The sequence below is a fragment of the Miscanthus floridulus genome, chromosome 10 (assembly GCF_019320115.1).
Source record: "Miscanthus floridulus cultivar M001 chromosome 10, ASM1932011v1, whole genome shotgun sequence".
Taxonomy (NCBI): domain Eukaryota; kingdom Viridiplantae; phylum Streptophyta; class Magnoliopsida; order Poales; family Poaceae; genus Miscanthus; species Miscanthus floridulus.
This window is the reverse complement of record NC_089589.1, coordinates 29,205,930-29,224,413: the sequence shown is the minus strand read 5'-3', so window position 1 is coordinate 29,224,413 and position 18,484 is coordinate 29,205,930. Positions and strand designations below refer to the sequence as shown.

The 18,484-nt window shown below is 42.8% G+C and overlaps 1 protein-coding gene across 1 annotated transcript; it reads left to right on the top strand.

The window, feature by feature from the left end:
• Positions 1–286: 286 nt before the first annotated feature.
• Positions 287–2,816, top strand: LOC136488312 (cytochrome P450 87A3-like). The gene is made up of 9 exons (XM_066485293.1): positions 287–492; positions 800–1,130; positions 1,229–1,375; positions 1,470–1,721; positions 1,839–1,928; positions 2,083–2,161; positions 2,303–2,448; positions 2,516–2,622; positions 2,723–2,816. Exons 1-9 carry the CDS (start codon positions 287–289, stop codon positions 2,814–2,816), a joined length of 1,452 nt encoding a protein of 483 aa, XP_066341390.1.
• Positions 2,817–18,484: the final 15,668 nt, after the last annotated feature.

Sequence of the window (18,484 nt, the reverse complement as noted above, 5' to 3'; positions counted from 1 at the left end):
ACGCGCCAGGCATGCAAACTAAAAAATCAGCAACGCGGCAGCCGACATACATGGTTCTGACTTGAACGATACATAATGTATATGGAAGATTAGCAGCGTGGCATGCACAGTTTCCACTTTCACAAAATCAAATCCTGGGTCAACTCCAGAAGTATATAGTATGGTGACACTACACACCACACCTGTCGCCTATATAAGGTGCTAGAGATCTCCCCTCTAGATGCAAAACATGGAAGCTTGAAGACTTTAAGTCTCCAGAAGAAATCCATTCTAGTCGGACATAGAAATGGAGGCAGGTTTGCTGGTTCTCTGTTGTGTTACGGTTGTGATTGGATGGTTACTTCACTCGGCCTACAAATGGGTGTGTCCCCCATGCAAGGGGAGACTTCCTCCTGGCTCCATGGGCTTCCCCATTATTGGCGAGACCCTCCAATTCATGAAAGCAAGCCAGTCTATCGACATGCCAAGCTACCACCGCCAACGGCTGAAGAGGTATCTATCTAAAAGTTTTATGTCAACATGCAAGACATTCACATCATCTCTAACTAACCATCCACATTATCTTCTATTAATAGGCATGTCATTGCCACTAACTTGCAACCTCTTAATGCAAGCTATCCACGTCATCTCTACTTAATTTCATTCCAAATTCTTCACAATCTCATGCATGTTAGCGTCCCAAGAAATGTACAACCTCAAGAGTCCTCAACTGTATATAAAAGTTAAACACGCTCAGATTGTATCATATATATGCACGTCGTGTAGAAACGCTCATCATTTTGTTTGTTGCTGCCGTTAGGTACGGCCCCGTGTTCAAGACCAGCCTTGTGGGGCATCCTCTCATCGTTTCCCTTGATCCGGAGTTCAACCGGTTCATCTTCCAGCAAGAGGGCAAGTTGTTCAGAATTTGGTACCCGGACGAAGGAATGAGCATAATAGGCAAGAAGAGCATCATCGCATTCACCGGCGCTGCCCACAAGTTCATCCGCAGCTTCACATCCAAGCTCTTTGGCCTTGAAAACCTCAAGGAAGCGCTCATCCAAGAGTTGGAGGACACCATGGAGCAGGGCTTCGCGACGTGGGCCGCCAAGCCTAGCATCGAGGTGAACGATGCCATAGCAGATATAAGTGCAATGGGTGGTGGTGCAAGCCATTGTCCGGGTATTTATAATCGAGGGTTTTTGTAACTCCACAATGGTGTTTTGCTATTGCTACTGTAATTGGGCAGATGATATTTAATCTGATCGCCAAGAAAATGATCGGCATCGGTCCTGAGGAGTCAACAGAGTTGAGACAGAATTTGGAAGCCTTCTTCAAGGGGATCGTCTCCTTCCCTATATACTTTCCTGGGACATCGTTTCACAAGTGTATGAAGGTACTACATATATTTCAACTATGTTCAGTCAGAACTATATTTGCAATACCAGTTGATCCGGAACACTAATATATAAGGAGTTTTTTTCTCACAGGGAAGGAGAAGTGTGCTTAAAAAATTGAGTGATTTGCTGAGAGATAGACTAAGTACACCTGAGAAGAAACACGGTGATCTTCTTGACCTACTTGTTGAAGAACTACAGAGTGAAAAGCCCATGATAGATGAAGCTTTTGGTATCGACGTAATCGCTGGCCTGTTGATTGCCAGCTTTGCGCCAATATCAGGAACCCTCACCCTAGGCCTTAAGTTGCTCAGTGATAACCCTAAAGTTATTGCAATGATCAAGGTTATTTCTTCTACGTTCATTCGAACGTTCACTGTCGTCTCCTCGGAAAAAAATATAAGCACAGAACCGCATATGCTATTTATATACCTGTTGAATGTATATGTACCTTTTCTATAGGAGGAGCATGAAGTAATAGTGAAGAAACGAGAAGACCCAAATTCAGGGTTCACATGGGAGGATTACAGGTCCTTGACATTCACTACACAGGTTACTTGAACTCAAAATGTACAGTAAGAGTGCTATGTGAAGCTCTCCATGATACTTTTCCGCACTTGTCAGCAACTCAGCATTACAAGTTCTACGTGATGGTTTTCAACACTTCTCCTTTAATTAACGTGATTGAGTTTGTTCCCCCCTGAAGGTTATGAATGAGATTAATTGGATGAGTAGCCCCTCACCTGGAATTTTCAGGAAAACTCTCACAGATGTGCAAGTGAATGGTACATTTTTGCATTGTCCACAACTATATGAAAAGCCCCTGTATATTATACACAGCTAGCAGATGTTCAGTGGAAAGTTATTTGTTTGGATTCATATAATGTAGCCCACCGGTGATTTGATAATTCATTTCTTATATACAGGCTACACAATCCCTGCCGGGTGGCTAGTCATGATAAGCCCTATGGCGTCTCATCTGAACCCAACACTGTTCGAAGATCCACTCAAATTCAATCCATGGAGGTGGACGGTTAGTAACAAAAAAAACACTTCATTATTTCGCTCGCAAGTTTGAAGTTTTCACTGTATCAGAAAAAATAAATATTGGTCTCAGTACTAAACTTGGAATCATCCAGCTGAGGAATCTCATGCCATTTGGAGGTGGCATGAGGCTTTGTGTGGGGGCAGAATTTAGCAAGCTTTTTATTTCCCTCTTCCTCCAGGTCTTAGTGCCAAAGTACAGGTACAGAGTTTGTGTGTCTGCGTCGCTCTCTCTCTCTCTCTCTCTAGTCGACTATTTGTGATGCATGCAGCCCGTTGATGTGGAGTTCTGTTGTCTCCAGATGGATTGAGATAAAAGGAGGAGGAGTAACACGTGTTGGAGAGATGATGATTCCTCAGGGTTACCACATCCAACTTGTTCCTACGACCAAATGAGATTATATGTCTACAATTTGACATGGTATTCGAAATTTTATCCTGTAACAAGTGTATAATACAAGACTGAGCTTAACACTACTTTCTTGCCATACATCTATGCCTGCTTTCAGTATAGTTACGTGTACGTTTGGAATTACAAGTCAAATTAATAAAGTCGCTCATATATTTGGATCCTCCCCAAAGTTTGTATGCTCATGGAAAGAAAACAAAGTTATCAGTTGAAACTCCGACACAAGACTACAGAACTTGCAATATATAAGCAAACATTGTGAGACGACCTTATATATTATATTAGCAAACATTCTTATTTTTATTAGACATGTTGTCACAAAATAATTTGTGAGAGTCAAAACCCACATAAGGCCTTGTTTGGATGCATGTGTATTCACTTCAATCCACATGTGTTGAAGTGGATTAGAGTTCGACACATGTGGATTGAGATGAATACATGCACATCCAAACAAGGCCTAAAAGTAAATTTGCACTGCAATAAAAAAAGATTGTGGGAGTACAAAATTGCCATGAAAATGCATTGTTTTCATGAGAGTAGAAAGCAAGCACAAAAACTCTTCTCACCCCCATGAAAATGAGTTTGGATCATGTTTTAAGCCATAATGATTGAGCTTCCAATTTCATATATTTGACCACAATCTATATTGATTTATACAAGCCAAATGTCATTCTAACACATTCATAATTGAGTCGAAATGTTAGCTTATTATAGACGCTGATGTGGCTTAATTTTTTGATTCATCTGTAACTAGGATTTACCCCGTGGGTGTTGAATCAAGTTTGAAAACATGTTCAGGCATGTATGAATGTAAAATAAATTCCAATAAAAGTAATTAGTTAGAAAGAATGGGATAAAAAACATATTGGAAAAAATGAAAAGAAAAAATATCTTACACCTATGTTACAAAATTCCTGCCCGGTGGCTACTTTTTGTTAGCCCTATGACGGTTCATCTAAACCTAACGCTGTTCAAGGATGCACTTAAATTCAATCTTCCTCTTTTTTACCTTAACTTCCTCTTCCTCTCCCTCTTCTCAGTTTCTTCTTGTAACACTTTTTCCTTAATTATTTAATCTTAGTTGGGGCTTTGCCAATTCTATTTGTTAAAAAAATTAATTCATGGAGGTGGTCGATTAGTAAAAAAAACATGACTGGTGGGGTAAGGGACCATATAACCCCGGTAACAAAAAAAAACCCGAACCTTGGCCCATGCCGTTTTATAGGACCAAACTGAACTTGGCCTGGCATACACGGTTACCCAGGCTGGCGCAGCGCACCATAACCTAGGCCGACGATGCACTGTGACTACTAGCCAGTGAGCACAACGAGGGGGCTTCGTTTGGGTGCAATACTAGGGTTCAAACCCTGAATGGTGGGCACAACCACCACCAGCCACACCACTTAGCTATCACGCATTTTGTAGGTGGACAGTTAGTAGCAAAACACTGCATTATTTTGCTTTCAGGTTTGAAGCTTTAATTGGTCAAAACAAAAGGAGTGACTAAAAAATGGATGGAGCTAGGGTGTGGACATAGGAGAGGAGCCGTTCAAACTGACAAAAATCATGAATGGCAAAATGTATGCACGACATGACACTACTACAATAATGATTGTAGGAGACAAAGTTTTATTTTAATAGGCGGTACTCTCATCCTAGCACCTCTATAAATAATTTTAGAAGGCAACAGGTTTTATAGGAGACTGAAAAATATGTCTGCCTCTAAAAATCTATTTTTTTAGAGGTAGGTATCCTACACGGGCTGCCTATGGAATTACCCACCCGGTTCATTAAAAACCCTAACTAATTACCCGAGTCACCTGCTCTCTCTCCTTCACACCTCCGCCACCTCTCCCTCCCACACTTAAGTCTATCCTCTCCCACTGAAAGTCACAGTCTAGTTTTGGTAATTAAGTGTCAAACTTAGGTGGACTAATGTGTTTCATGTGAGATGATAGGTATTTAGACCACACACAACACTAGGTTGAGTAAAACATGATAGCCATGGTGGAGAGATGGCTTGTGCATGTGATGAAAGTGCTCAACTAGTAAGATAAAGGAGCTTGTTAAATACGAGGTATGACATAGTCTCATATGGCTAGGTGGAGAAGATCAAGGCGAGGTTTGGCTATGAAGGACTGAGTTGTGAGAGTGAAGGGCGAGCTAGAGGCTTGGGTGCGGTGGACCGTCGAGGCAGTGAAGCTTGAGTAGAGGGCTTGGTGCCAATGGACCGAGACGACGGTGAAGATCAAGCAAGGCTCTGATCGATGAACCAATAAGGCCATGTGAAACTATGAAGTTGAGAATATCATTCATGGAAGATCAAGCTAAGTGTTAATTTGTGTTGATGATCAAGTGGCTTGGTGGAAGAATGATGGAGGAGCTTCATGCTATGGGGAATGGTCAAGGTATCGTGGTTTGCTACATATATGGATGACCATTGTTCATCATTTGATGAAGATGGAGGTTGGATGCTTGTGTGGCATTATCGACATGGAGATGGAATGGAATGCGCAAAGCAAAGTTATATTTGTAGGGCATTTCATTTCACTGATCAAAAGTTGAGAAGAGCTACGTTTAGAATAAATAAGCGTACTATGTCTTTCTTGTGAGCTAAACGGTTATTTGGTGCCACTATGTGAGATCTAACTCACGTTGTATGTAGATCGAGTGGCGTTGAATGGAGCAAGAAAAAACCTTTAAAAATGCTTATTTGAAAATGCTAACTCAGTGGTAAAGAAGTTGTTGTCACGTTGGGCGATATGAAGCCATTTGAAAAAAAAAGTTTGAGAAACGTGCTCGGCAGCTATTTGAGCACCTACCGGAGAAAGCGGCATGTGCACCGTGCCTTTTAGCCACCAGACAACTCAGGTGCCCCTAGTGGGGAGCACTTGAGAAATCTATGGACAGGGGCTACTTACCCGTTGGAGGCGTGCACGGGGGAGTTGAAAAACAGCTCATTGTTGCCATAGCACGCCAGAGCTCTAGCGAACCCTAGCGCCCGCGGCGGCTGCCTTCTTCCCCTCCCCCCTCTCGCCGAAGCTCCGCCATTGCCATGCTCGCCGGTGATGTCGAGATGCCCCCACCCCGCCATGGCCCGGTCGCCTCCACCGCCGCCAAGGCTCCGAACCGCCCGGCCTCCTTCCCCACCGTCTAGCCGCCCTGCCTCCCCCCGGCCGGCCCCTTCTATGCCCGTCAGAATTGTTGAAGAAAGAGCGGCGCTGGTCACCAGAACCATAGGCGGAGTTGGGGAAGAAGAAGGCTAGGGCACGGTCGGGCGCGGGCGTGTGCATCGCGCGGGCCGCGGAAGCGAACGAGGGCGTTGGGAGCGCGAGTGGGCGAGGAGAGGAGGCAACGCGAGGTGGAAGAGATGGGTCGCAGGCGACTTGTCGCTTAATTGAGTTTGCGCCCAAAAAATGGTTTGTTCTAATTTTTTCTCTTCTCTGCACGCGAAACACCCGAGCTTGGATGTCTCCCCCTCTAGCCATGCGTGCACCCCGCGCGTCGGCCCCGGGCGACCGCCAAGCCACTGTCGTCGCGCCAACGCACGCGCCCCATAGAGCCACCGCGCCGGCCTCGTGCTCCCCACAGAGCCACCGGCCTCAAGGGTGGCTAGGACATTTACTTGAGGCGTGCATGACTCCTGATGTGTTGGTGGTGGACTGTTTTTGTAGATAGTGGTTCCGATGATGTGGGGGTGCTAGCGGAAGTCTTGACAGGGATTGTCGTTCTCGGCAACAGCGACACCTAGGCGTCATTTTTCCTTCTTGAAGGCGACACTCGTCATTTTTCTCCTTGGAGGCATCGCCTCATAGGTCCATCTTCATGCAAAGTCGACCGCAAGTTTAGATGTCGCAGTTGGACGATGATAGGCAAGTTTAGATGTTGTTTTATGCTCCTTAGGTTTGAGGCTGAGTCTAAGAGCTCGTGTACATTTTTGCTATATATATTCCATGTGGATATAGAGGCTGCATTTTATATCATTTATTTAAAAGTTGAAAATCCTGTTGTTCTTTTTTTTAACCTAAATCCTGCAGTTCTTAGTTTCAAATGAAAACGGTAGAAAAAAAATCCAGAATATTCCGCTTCTTGAGTCTCGAGTCTGGGCCCTCTGCTATTGGGCGAGACTGCGCCTGCCACTGACAGGCACACCCGAACATTTTGGGGCCCCGAATTTTCAGCTCAAGTGAAACTGTAGGATCGGCTCATAGACCTGCCTCCGCCTAACGATTGCGCCTCTGCCTAACGATTGGGCCTGAGTGGACCAAACGTGCACCGCTTGGGTGGATGATGAATTAAGCAGAGTTCTGTTTAGTACCACCTTGTCCGCTAAAATGAAAACAGACCAAATGATAAACAATTACGATAATCCTTAACTTGCCACGTGGTAAACGTGGAGAGCAACTAAACTATTGTTCATTAAAGTCTATAGGTTTCGAGGCGTTCACACACTACATCGTGTGTTTGGCTTTTTGCTGCTACCTACGATCATACACAAATAAAAATAAATCTGTTTTTTCTGCTACCTAATTCAGATGTCTATCTATACCTAAATTCCTAACACTAATAAATAGACAGAACTTATTTCATTTTTTATCCACAAATAATAAAAATAAATCTACTTTTTGTGCTACCTAATTCAGATGTCTATCTATACCCAACGTTAAATAGACAAAATTTTATTCATTTTTTATCCACCTCTATTTTTTTTCTGCTACCTAATTCAGATGTCTATCTATACCTAACATTAGAGAGCCAAAAATTTTATCTTAGTTTTTTTATCCACCTTCCTTTAAATGACTATATGATCCTAAATTATAAAACATTTTGGTTTTCTAGATATATTACTTTCGGTACGTATCTAGGTATGATCCTAAAAATTTGTCTAGATGCATAATAAAGGTAATATATCTAGAAAAGCCTATAATTTAGAATAAAGGGAGTGCCCTTCTTCTTTAGTCCATTGGTTTATCATCTATCGCTTAGCTTGGGAGTTGCAAAACTTTATTGGCATTATTTGCACCACTCATGTCCTAGCCTAGCCGTTGATCGAGGGTCCAAATCTATGCCTGTCACAACTTGCCCCATATGTATAGCTAGCTTTGTATATTTTCTAACCTCACAACGTATATATACAACAGTCACCTATTTAAATTGAGTCATTCTTTGGTGAATTTTTTGTACAAGATTAGTCTTTTATTTTAGAAAGCATTTATTATGGTCCTTATAATTTAGGGGCAGTTTGGCAAGAGCTCCACTCCTAGTTTCTTCGGGCGGGTATGTGGATTCCTACCAAACACTTATAATGTAACTGAACTCTAGTGGGGAGCCGGCGAGAATCACTTCTCCATTTGCACTACGAGTTGGGAGCTAAAAAAAACCATGTTCTCCACCAATCCCCACTACTCCCGTTCAATCGCTACTATAATCACTTCAGAATTGATTCTCACCAGCTCCCCATCAGAATCGTTCCATTGCAAAAAGTGAAGCTCAAGACGCAAAGAAAGCTCTACCAAACTGATCCTTAATTAAAAATAAAGTTCATCAAATCTCACTAGTAGAGAAATGACATTTCATCCGCTTCGATTTTGGGCTTTAGTCTCGGTATTTTTTGCGTCTGGGAGTAAAGGAAGAATTAGTCCCGGTTGGAGCTGTCAACAGGGACTAAAGGCCCCTGTCCTGGCACGCTTTCAAAGCAGGCTACCTTTAGTCCCGGTTGGTGTTACCAACCCGGACTAAAGGTCATTCAACCTTTAGTCCCGGTTGGTAATATCAACCGGGACTAAAGGGTGACATTTTAGTCCCGGTTGGTGTCATCAACCCGGATTAAAGGTCTCCCACCCGGGACTAAAGGTACCCCACAGGTCAATTCAAAAGGAGAGTGTCCAGGACCCTGTCACATGTGGTGTACAGCTGAATTGGTAAGGAGTTTATGCGCGAGGAAAGATGTCCTGGGTTCGAATCTCACACATCGCAAGAGAGGTCTCCCTACAATTTCATTTATTTTTCTCTTGAGGATGGACCTTTAATCCCGGTTATGTGACCCGGGACTAAAGGCCAGGACATTTAGTCCCGGATTCGTAGTCCCGGTTTCCATCCTCTAGTCCCGATTATGTGACCTCGGACTAAAGGTCAGGACATTTAGTCCCGGATTCGTAGTCCCGGTTGGGAAACCGAGACTAAAGCCAGTTTCCAACCGGGACTACAACCCATTTCTCTACTAGTGTCTAAGGCCCCGTTTCGGAGAGCTCCACTTATTCTCTAACTCTGCTTCTTGATTCTCCGATGGAGTGATTCTATTGAATTCCTAGAAGAGAGCAGGGTGCAGTGGGGAGCTGTTAGACAATTGATAATATTATATTACTATTGATCTTTCCTAACAAACAAAGTTTTCTACCATCAAATTGTTAATATAGTTTTAATTAGGAACAGAATATTCATGCCTGGTTCTTCATCGAGACAGTGATGGAGATGTGGTAATGACGGGAAGGGGGAAGGTGGATAACTGCTGAACGCATTTCATGCGGGGCCTGTCTTCAGGGCTACAGACAACCATCGGTCTGGGAATTGGGCACCTATTAGAGGAGGTGATGTTCTTAGTAGCCTCAAGTTTTCTTAGGCCCCCTTTGGTGCAGCTCCGGGTGGCTCCAGTTCCTCCTCTCATTTTCCTGTAGCATCACTGTGTTGTATAGTGGAGGAGCCGGAGCTGCAAGGAGCTGTGCCAAACAGCCCCTTAGTTTTGAATGTCTCTTCAAGGATAGAGAATGTTGTCAAGTCGCTCATGAGCCGGCCGCGTTGGGTTTTTCTTTATGCCGAGGGGGAGGAACAGATTATTTATAAGCTTCACCTCCGAGAGTGTGCGTGTAATAGTCGCTAACGATTTGTTAGCAGATGAGTATTGAAGTTGCACCCAATTTTAGAATAGAAAATTGGATTATCTGAGGGTCTAACTAATCAAACTGTAAACTAAAATTTTAAGTAATTTATTGTCTAATTCAATCTAAATAAATATAGCTCTATAGTCCTGACAAGGGGTACCATGTGAAAAATGAAGAAAGATCTCTTGCTATAATCATGGGCGAACTGCCCTGTCGCCGTGCTTGTTACCGGCCAAGACCGCCAGCTTGCCCAAGGTTACAAGTTTGCATGCAAACCCTCTGCATATTTGGGTGGTATAAATACTTTAGTATACAATGTAAATGACAATTATTTTAGTATAACTCGGTTTAAACTATTTAAGTACGTGTTATCTCTATGGCTAATATGCCTAATCATAAAGGTTGAAGGATATTTTAAAACTTATTTTTATGATAACTAGGTAAATACCCGTGCGTTGCAACGAGAACACATATACCACGATAACATATGTATGAGCGTATGTTATACTGATACTGCAATCATGATGTTTGGACATCAATATTACATAAGTCTTCAGAAAAGATAGATAATTAAAATATAACTCCAAAATTGAATGTGAAACTGAAAAATCTCTCAATAGTTCGACCAAAAGAACATGCTTTGCACGGACACCAAGCTACAGCTGGTCACCAATCAAAGATGATCCAGAAGATTTTCAAGTCCAAGATGCGGCGTCTGACTTTGTGCAGCTGAAGCATGCAGATGGTTCAAGCTGTATTTAGAAGTATCCTGCATATAAGTTGTTTGTTAATTTTTAAAGTTAAATTACGTATCGACGTGTGATGCATTACATCTTTCATGGAGTTAGAACCTCTTTATATACGATATTCTTTGTGAATATATCCTTGTCGGTTTCTTCTTCCCCTTCCCTTTCCCTTCCCCTTGTTCACGCCCTTCTCAACAGCCGGCACGGCTAGGATCCCGATGTTCGATCTTGTCGTAGCTCTTGATAGCGCCACATACAATTGGCCGTGCGAGAACACTGGTTTCGACAAGTATACCCCGACGTTAGGGATGGTTTGCCCCTGTGCCTTGTTAACGGTCGTCGGGAAGCTAAGTCAAATAGGGAACTGCTTTCGCTTAAATTAGAAAGGGAACATCTCGTCTTCTGACGGGCGTAAGGGTATGCGAGGTAGAAAAAACCCGCTTTCCAACGTGTTGTCCCAACATAATTTCTGCATCTATGATATTCTTTTGGAACCCCCATATGATAAGCCTAGTACCATTACAAAGTCCGTTCGCAGCTTCAATGTTCCTAAGCAATATGACCCAACAACCAATCTTCAGCTTCAACACATGTGGAGGTAGACCATTGGGTGTCAAAGTGTTAAGAAATTCCTCAGGGTAGTAGTTGTGTGGATCATCCATCGCACACTCAAAGCTATGGTACACCATCTTATCCCCGTGGAAATGACCTATCATCTTCATATTAATCATATGAACCTAGTCGTTTCGCGTAGATAAGATCGCTCGAGAGGTGATATAATCTTTGCTTGACATATTCGCATTGAGGTTAGGGAATATGCAATCAATTAGAGTATCAAAGTCACTATCTTCCTCGGTGTGCGGTATGCATATATCATGAGAAAGATAGATTTCATCATCAATTTTCACCTCCTCATATCCTCCACCGACGCGCAACAAGTATTCTGCAAACCATGGGTCGCTCTTTGCCCTCATGTTGCGCACCAGTTTTAGATGTCGCATGGAATCCCAAAGGTACGACATACGCATCGAGGCACCGACCACATGAGCCCTCGACCCTCTCCGAACAACGGGAAGAACCTATCTGAAATCTTCACCGAACACCACGGTCTTCCCTCCGAACGGCAGTTTTGGTCGGTCCATTATATCACGGAGACTGTTGTCTAGCGCCTCGACAGACTGCCTCTTTGTCATGCTAGCCTCGTCCAAAATAATGAGAGATGATGCTCAAAGCAGCTGGGTAGTACCACTCTGTTTCATGAAGGTGCAAAAGGCCCCATTATCAATGGTGAGGGGAATCTTGAAGCGCGACTGGGCGGTTCTACCACTAGGCATTATTGAGGCTGCGACACCAAATGTAGCTGTTGCCACAACAATCTTTTTCTGACTGCGTATAGTAGCGAGAAGTGCTCTGTACAGATAAGTCTTTCCGGTCCCGCCAGGACCATCCACAAAGAAGAGACCCTGTCCTCGGTATCAACCGAGAACATAATCTCATCGTATGCCAACAAATCTGCTGCTACTGAACAAAGAGACTGAACAAAGAAGACACGGGCTAGAGGATTAACCACTTACATGTTCACCTGTTGCACTACTGGTGCCGTCGTGCTGAATGGAACTGAGGTCCTGCACCCTAGTTGGTCTGTTGTGCTGTTTACCTGAAAATGGAACCAAGTTACAGCTGCAGACAAGTGATCGAGTAGGTGAAATGAAAATTTAGATCGAAGGCACATCATTATTGTTGGAATACTGCTGCAATCTTCAAATATAGGTGAGACCATGGAATATGCTCCATGTGATTGGTGTGGACATGAGTAATGATATTACAATTATCAGACTACACATCAATGCTAGATGGCCCTTGAGGAAGATACGTAGGGGAACACAAAAAGAAACAAAGTGAGAAGGGATTGATTTGCATATGACCTGAACACACAAAGTTATTAAACTTCACCCCAGTGGTTGACTCCTAACATGTTTTTTGTTCTTACATAAAGAGTACCTTATGAGAAGGACACAACTCGCTGCTGGTTAACTCCTAAGAAAAACAGTGAAAGTTTCCAGCTGCAAGGTTAACACATTTCCGTTAAGTTCAAACAGGAGCCCTCTGTTGAGCGGTAAATAGAAATGACCCTCTTGAGAAGCAGTGCAAAGAAACATATGCAATCACTGTCACTCAATTTATCAAGCATATAAGAAAAGGGCTGCTGGAACTATATACCAAGGCCAAAATTATATAATAGCTAAAATATCATTGTTTTAAATGGTTGCACATTGTTGTCTGCGTCAGCACATTGCTTTAAATGGTTGCAAATGCCTTACCAAAGCAGAGCAAGCAGGCCCCATTAACATGACATTAAATTGCAATTATAGCACTTAAACCACATAATGAAAATCAGTATTCAAATCAAGTGAATATGTGTTCAGCTAGGTAACTGTGTATTGTAAACTCTGAATGCATACACATTCTCATGTGCACAAGCGTCAAGATGCCACTATCCCACCAAATCTGATATTTTCATATGAGTAGAGAGGCAAGAGGAACATGTGCATACTGACCCAAATTGGATTTCCTGAGTGTGCAGGTGATCAAGTGTCTTTTGTGCTCCTGTATCTGGTGCAGCTCCTTCAGCTAATATCCACCTGAACACAAACAGCAAAAGAAATCCCATAAAAAAAACAATGATTTGTAGGTGCAGCTCTTTGGGCTAATATATTGTCTGCCCATGAATAGTAATGAACCAATGACTGATAGAATAGACCCTCTCATCCACCACTTACATAAATAGCTTGCAAAAAATATCTAAATGTATGAGCCTACATTGTACGTATTATTTCAATCCAAGGTTATACAATTTAATTAAATCTGATGATAATGGCTTCCAGTTGCTAATCGTACTGAAGAAAAGGTGTATATAAACCAATAGAACAACAATGAAATACAACTAATAGTAATGAGAAGTACAAAGTCAAACTGATATGCAAGTTACAGAAGCAAGTTATAGTTTGCCAAACTTGGTTGTCAAACTGATATGCAAGTTATAGAAGCATATATTTCTGAATGGAGTACATTTTCTTATATAGTTTGCCTACTGGCATTTATCTCCCAGTTCCCACTACCAACAAGCTACTAACAGGAGCATTTGACGAAAAGTGTGCCCCCAAACTACAAAACAACCCCTGTTTGCAAAGCAAACACAACCCCCTAAAAGAAGTGAACCAGAGGGAATAACTCCACAATATCAGATCAGAACCCAATTGTGACATACAGTTTACAAACTGCCAGTAATTCAAATGGATACCTGGAGACAGTAATTTCCTTGGAGACAGTAATATTCCAGTATAAAATTCAGGCACAAAAGCACACAGAATAAAAATGATTCTGAGCATTTTCTTTTACATAGAAGCAGACTTAAAAAAATACCTTGATGTTATAGCATAGATAAGATATTCATCTTGAAAAAGAATATTCACAGAAAAATGCAAAAAATACAACCTGCAGACATGGATACTGAAACTCAATCACAAGACATCTGACAATGGAGTACAAACAGATCAAACGATGAAAGTAAACAGAAATCATAAATCAACAATCAGGCTTTTTTGCTTGAACAAAAGTCTTAAAAAAGGCCACAAAAAGGGGAACAAGATGCAACACTACGCCGATACAAAATTATAATTTATATTCCCTGCTTTGGCCGTTCGTTGATTTAATTCAAAGTTCAAATGCGCGTCTTCTCCCCACCCCATGTTGATTCGTCAAAAAAATTGTACTGTTCAAATGAAGCATGAACCAGAGAAGAAGGTCACAACCTAACAATATATTATTCTTCGATCTACTCAAATATAGAAGGTGTTTCAGCATGAACCAGAGAAGAAGGTGTTTTAATCTTACAATAAAGGCTAATACACATGAACTTGCAGAAAATTCAGTGATTTCAAATAGGCAGCAAAGAAACATATAGAATAACTGAACCACTCAATTTAGCAAGCATATGAGAAGACACAGCAAAGTGAAACTGACCCCTATTGTAAAGATTGGTGGTATATCCGTTTATCACTGTAGACTGCAATAGATAGCACCTGCAGGTTTACAAGGCTAAATCAGTTTAGGACAAATTAAAGCAAGTGTTCTCTTGTTGAGTACCCAATATTGATATAAAGCAACCTAGATTGTCATGAGATCTGGAATAAAAATATGTACCAAATCACAGTTTAGGAAAGTCCACTATTCAGGATTTAGACCAAATCAGAGTGTTACGATGGGGCTCACACAGGATTTAGACAGGATAGAAATTCAGATTTTTCAGCATTGATTCAGACATTTATACAGTAATCAGAACAAGTAATAGCAACCATATCACATCAGTCAGAAATTTGAAGGTCTAACAAAGTGAAACCTCAGTTAGAGCTTGCTTCCTTACGAGACCACGCGGCCCTTTGGAGGAGAAAATTGCAATCATAGGACACCAAACAACGCGCTTCGTAATTATAGGACTCCAAACATTGACTTCGTTAAAATGACCCTTGAAATGTTGCCTTCTTGTTTTCCATGACATTTGGTGTATTTCAATTTATTTTTAATCTAAATACATGTATTTCTCTTCTCTTGTGACTCTTTTGCCCTTCTGCCCCTTTTGCACGCGATTGATCGTTCTATCCTCCTATCGTTTCGTCTACCCTTCTCGTACGCCCTAACCCCGACCCGACGCCGCCGCCGTTCCTCGACGCTCTGCCATGGAGGAGAAGACACTGTTGGCGGAGCGCGGAGGACAACGCGAACTCGCGGAGGAGCCCGCCGGCACCAGCCATGGAGGAGGAGAAGACGAGAACGGAGGCGCGGGGCCATGGATGGCGGACCGGAAGGGCGCAGTCGCGGCGTCGTGGCCTTGCGGGTACGGGGGGCGGGATGTGCGGGCGTCGGAGAGGACTCGCGAGCCCGTAACCTTAGATCGAGTGGCACATAGATGAAACAGCAGCGATTCAGAATCAGAAGAGAAGAAAAACGCGACGCTCCGTGACACGGCAGCATATTCGTGCTGTCAGACAAGGAAGACGTGATACTTCCACCTGACCTGAGTGACATTTTGGTCGTGATGCGATTCACGAATTCTGACTAACCACATGATAACTGATGACAAGCATGCCTATCACGTAAACTGAACAGCAGAACAAAACTTTTTTCTTTTCCCTTCTGAAATCGATCTGAATGTTCATATGTCGTTAACTGACAAGCATGACTATCACGTTAACCGTACATGGCGGCCAGCCAGCCAAAAGCGCCCTGCACCAGCCAACCAACGTGAATGAAACGTTCGTGACAGCAGAAGGGCAAAAGGGGTATCTTAGGGACAAAATACATGTATTAAGATTCAAAAAGAGGTAAAATACACTTAGTGTCATGGAAAACAAGAAGCCAACGTTTGAAGGGTCATTTTAACGAAGTCGACGATTAGAGTCCTATATTTGCGAAGCGTGTTGTTTGGAGTCCTATAATTGCAATTTTCTCCCTTTGGAGAGATCAGGATGGATAGGGTGACGATTAAAATCTAGATGGGCGAAGAAGGGAAGAGATCGTTGTCGAGGTGGTTCAAACCTTGATGCCGAGTTGCTCGCTGTCCAGTGGCCGTGAACGTCCGCGTGTAGCAGGAGCGGCGTCGGCGTTGATGTAGACGAAGGACGCAGGAGCGGCGTTGGTGCAGGATGCAGGAGCGGCGCCGTCGTCCGCGTGGATGTAACGCAGGATCAGCGTTGGCGTTCTCCGCTATGGATCGAGTCAGACTGGAGGAGAGGAGCGTCGCACCGGAGTACACCGGGGAGGAGAGGAACGTCGCGCTGCCTGCGCCGCCGGGACGTCGCGCTGCCTCCGCCACCGGGATGCCGCGCCGCCTCCCCTGCCAGGAAGGTCGCCTCGCGGTTCCGGATGCCGGCAGCTGTCGCGCCTCGCCGCCGCCTCTTTCTGAGCGCACGCCCACGACGTCGCTCCGTGACGTGAGGAAGAGCCGCGCCGCGCCCGCGCCGACGCTCGGAGGGGAGTCGCGTGCGTGCGTCGTGGGGAGGTCGTGGCGACGAGGAGGGAAATTAATTGGAGGCAGCCCTGAGCGTGCGGCGAGCGGCCAGCCCTGAGCGTTGCGGATTCTCTCACTCGCTGGAGTAAAGTCACCGGTGACTTTCTATGCCATCTATTTCTCATCCCACGATTGGAAAGCTCTTCACTTTTTTTTTTAGAAACAGCTCTTCACTGTATTAGTGCTAGCCGGGATGCAAATAGCAGCCCATCCAAAGACCGGTTCACGGAAATGCGTACGGAACAGGGATAGCTGGCATAATTTACTTTCTTCTGTGCAGCTTATCTTTTCAAAACTTTTACATATGAGCTTGGATAAATATAAAATTTATTTGAAAATTCTAGTCCTGAAAAATATCTACAACTATAGTATCTGACTTTTTCATTTCAAATCATTTTATGTGAAATTTGCCTCAAATTATCTACCATTACATGGCACTTCAAAAAATTATAACTTTTTAAATAATCTTGTATGAAGATGAAATTTATAAAATAATCTTATTTCTCAATAATATATACGTCCTTTTAGTTAACAATGTTTCTATTTGAATCTATCTTGGCACCGAAATAAAGATAAAAATTTATATGCTCACACAACATCTACAACCCAACTAGTTGAAACCAAACCGTAACTCATCTAAGACCGTAGACACGGCTATCAAATAGACTATACACTCTACAGAGGTTATACACTTTTTTTAAAAGTATGATATTATCACTACAGTGTGCTAGATGTATGTCTGGGTGAGGGGTCCGGGACGAATATATTTGGTGGATATGAGTTGAAAGGAGATTAAAATAGAGCTCAAATGATTTATAGTTTTTGAAATAAAATTTAAAAATAATTTTGAGTACAAGGGATTTTGAATTTGACTTTTCACAGTGTTATCCTAAATGATAAACAGTTGATCACTTGCCATTTAGCCATTATTCAGGCCTAAATGGCCTATTAAACGGGCAAAGCGGTCATTTAAATGGGTTAAACGGTTGATTAAACGGAAACGGTGTACACTGTGTAGCGTTTACATGGTGTGTAAATGGGCTAAACGATTGTTTAGACGAGCAATGAATTAAAAGGTTATATATATTATTGAGAAGTAAGATTATTTTATAATTTTTATCTTCGTCCGAGATTATATAAAAATTATATTTTTTTTTGAAGAAGTGCTGTGTAACGGTAGATAATTTGAGTCAATTTATTCAAACAAAATGATTTAAATGAAAAAGTCATATACTATAAAGTTGTAGATATTCTTGAGGACTATAATGTATAAATTTTATCTTTAGCCAAGCTCATACGCAAATGTTTTTATTTATATATAGAAAAGATAAGTTGTACAGAAAAAAAGAAATATTTGCCAACTATCCTTGCTCTGTCTAGGAACTGAACTTTAGGCTGCTATTTGCATCCCGGCTAGCACTACTAAACTGAAGCTTCCCAACCGTTAGATGAGAAATAGATGGCATCCAGGTGATGAAAAGTCACCCGTGACTTTACTACACCAAGTTAGATAATCCACACCGAGCCCCGAGAGGGAGGGGTAGAATTCGAATTGAAGTAGTCTGCCGGGTGAACAATCGGGCGGGGGTTACTTCGTGGTGAACGATTGTTTTCGACGTGTTTTAGCTGTAGAGATTTAAAACTACCAAAAACTTATACCAATGGTAATTTTAATATTATAATTAATTATATATAAAGGTTCAGTTTAATTAACTTTAGGACTTTAATACAGCCCACATGTGCAGGCCTAGAGAACTCTGCTAGCACACCTCCTCCTTCCTCCCGCACGCGTCCTCTTCTTCCTCCCGCACTCCGCCACCACCTCGGGCGACATCCATGTTGCCTCCGCCGCCGTCCTCGACCACAACCAACCCTAACCTAAACCTAATGCTTTTTAGATCTAGTGCGAGTGCCCCGCCTCTTCCGCCGCCACCTTCCACTGCTGCCACGCTAATCTCAGCTTC

Bases quoted from the DNA above. Each gene is read 5' to 3' on its own strand.
- LOC136488312 (XM_066485293.1), top strand. From the start codon at position 287: ATGGAGGCAGGTTTGCTGGTTCTCTGTTGTGTTACGGTTGTGATTGGA. The intron at 1,376-1,469 runs GTACTACATATA...TTTTTCTCACAG, and splicing joins CGTTTCACAAGTGTATGAAG to GGAAGGAGAAGTGTGCTTAA. The intron at 2,623-2,722 runs GTACAGAGTTTG...TGTTGTCTCCAG, and splicing joins GTCTTAGTGCCAAAGTACAG to ATGGATTGAGATAAAAGGAG.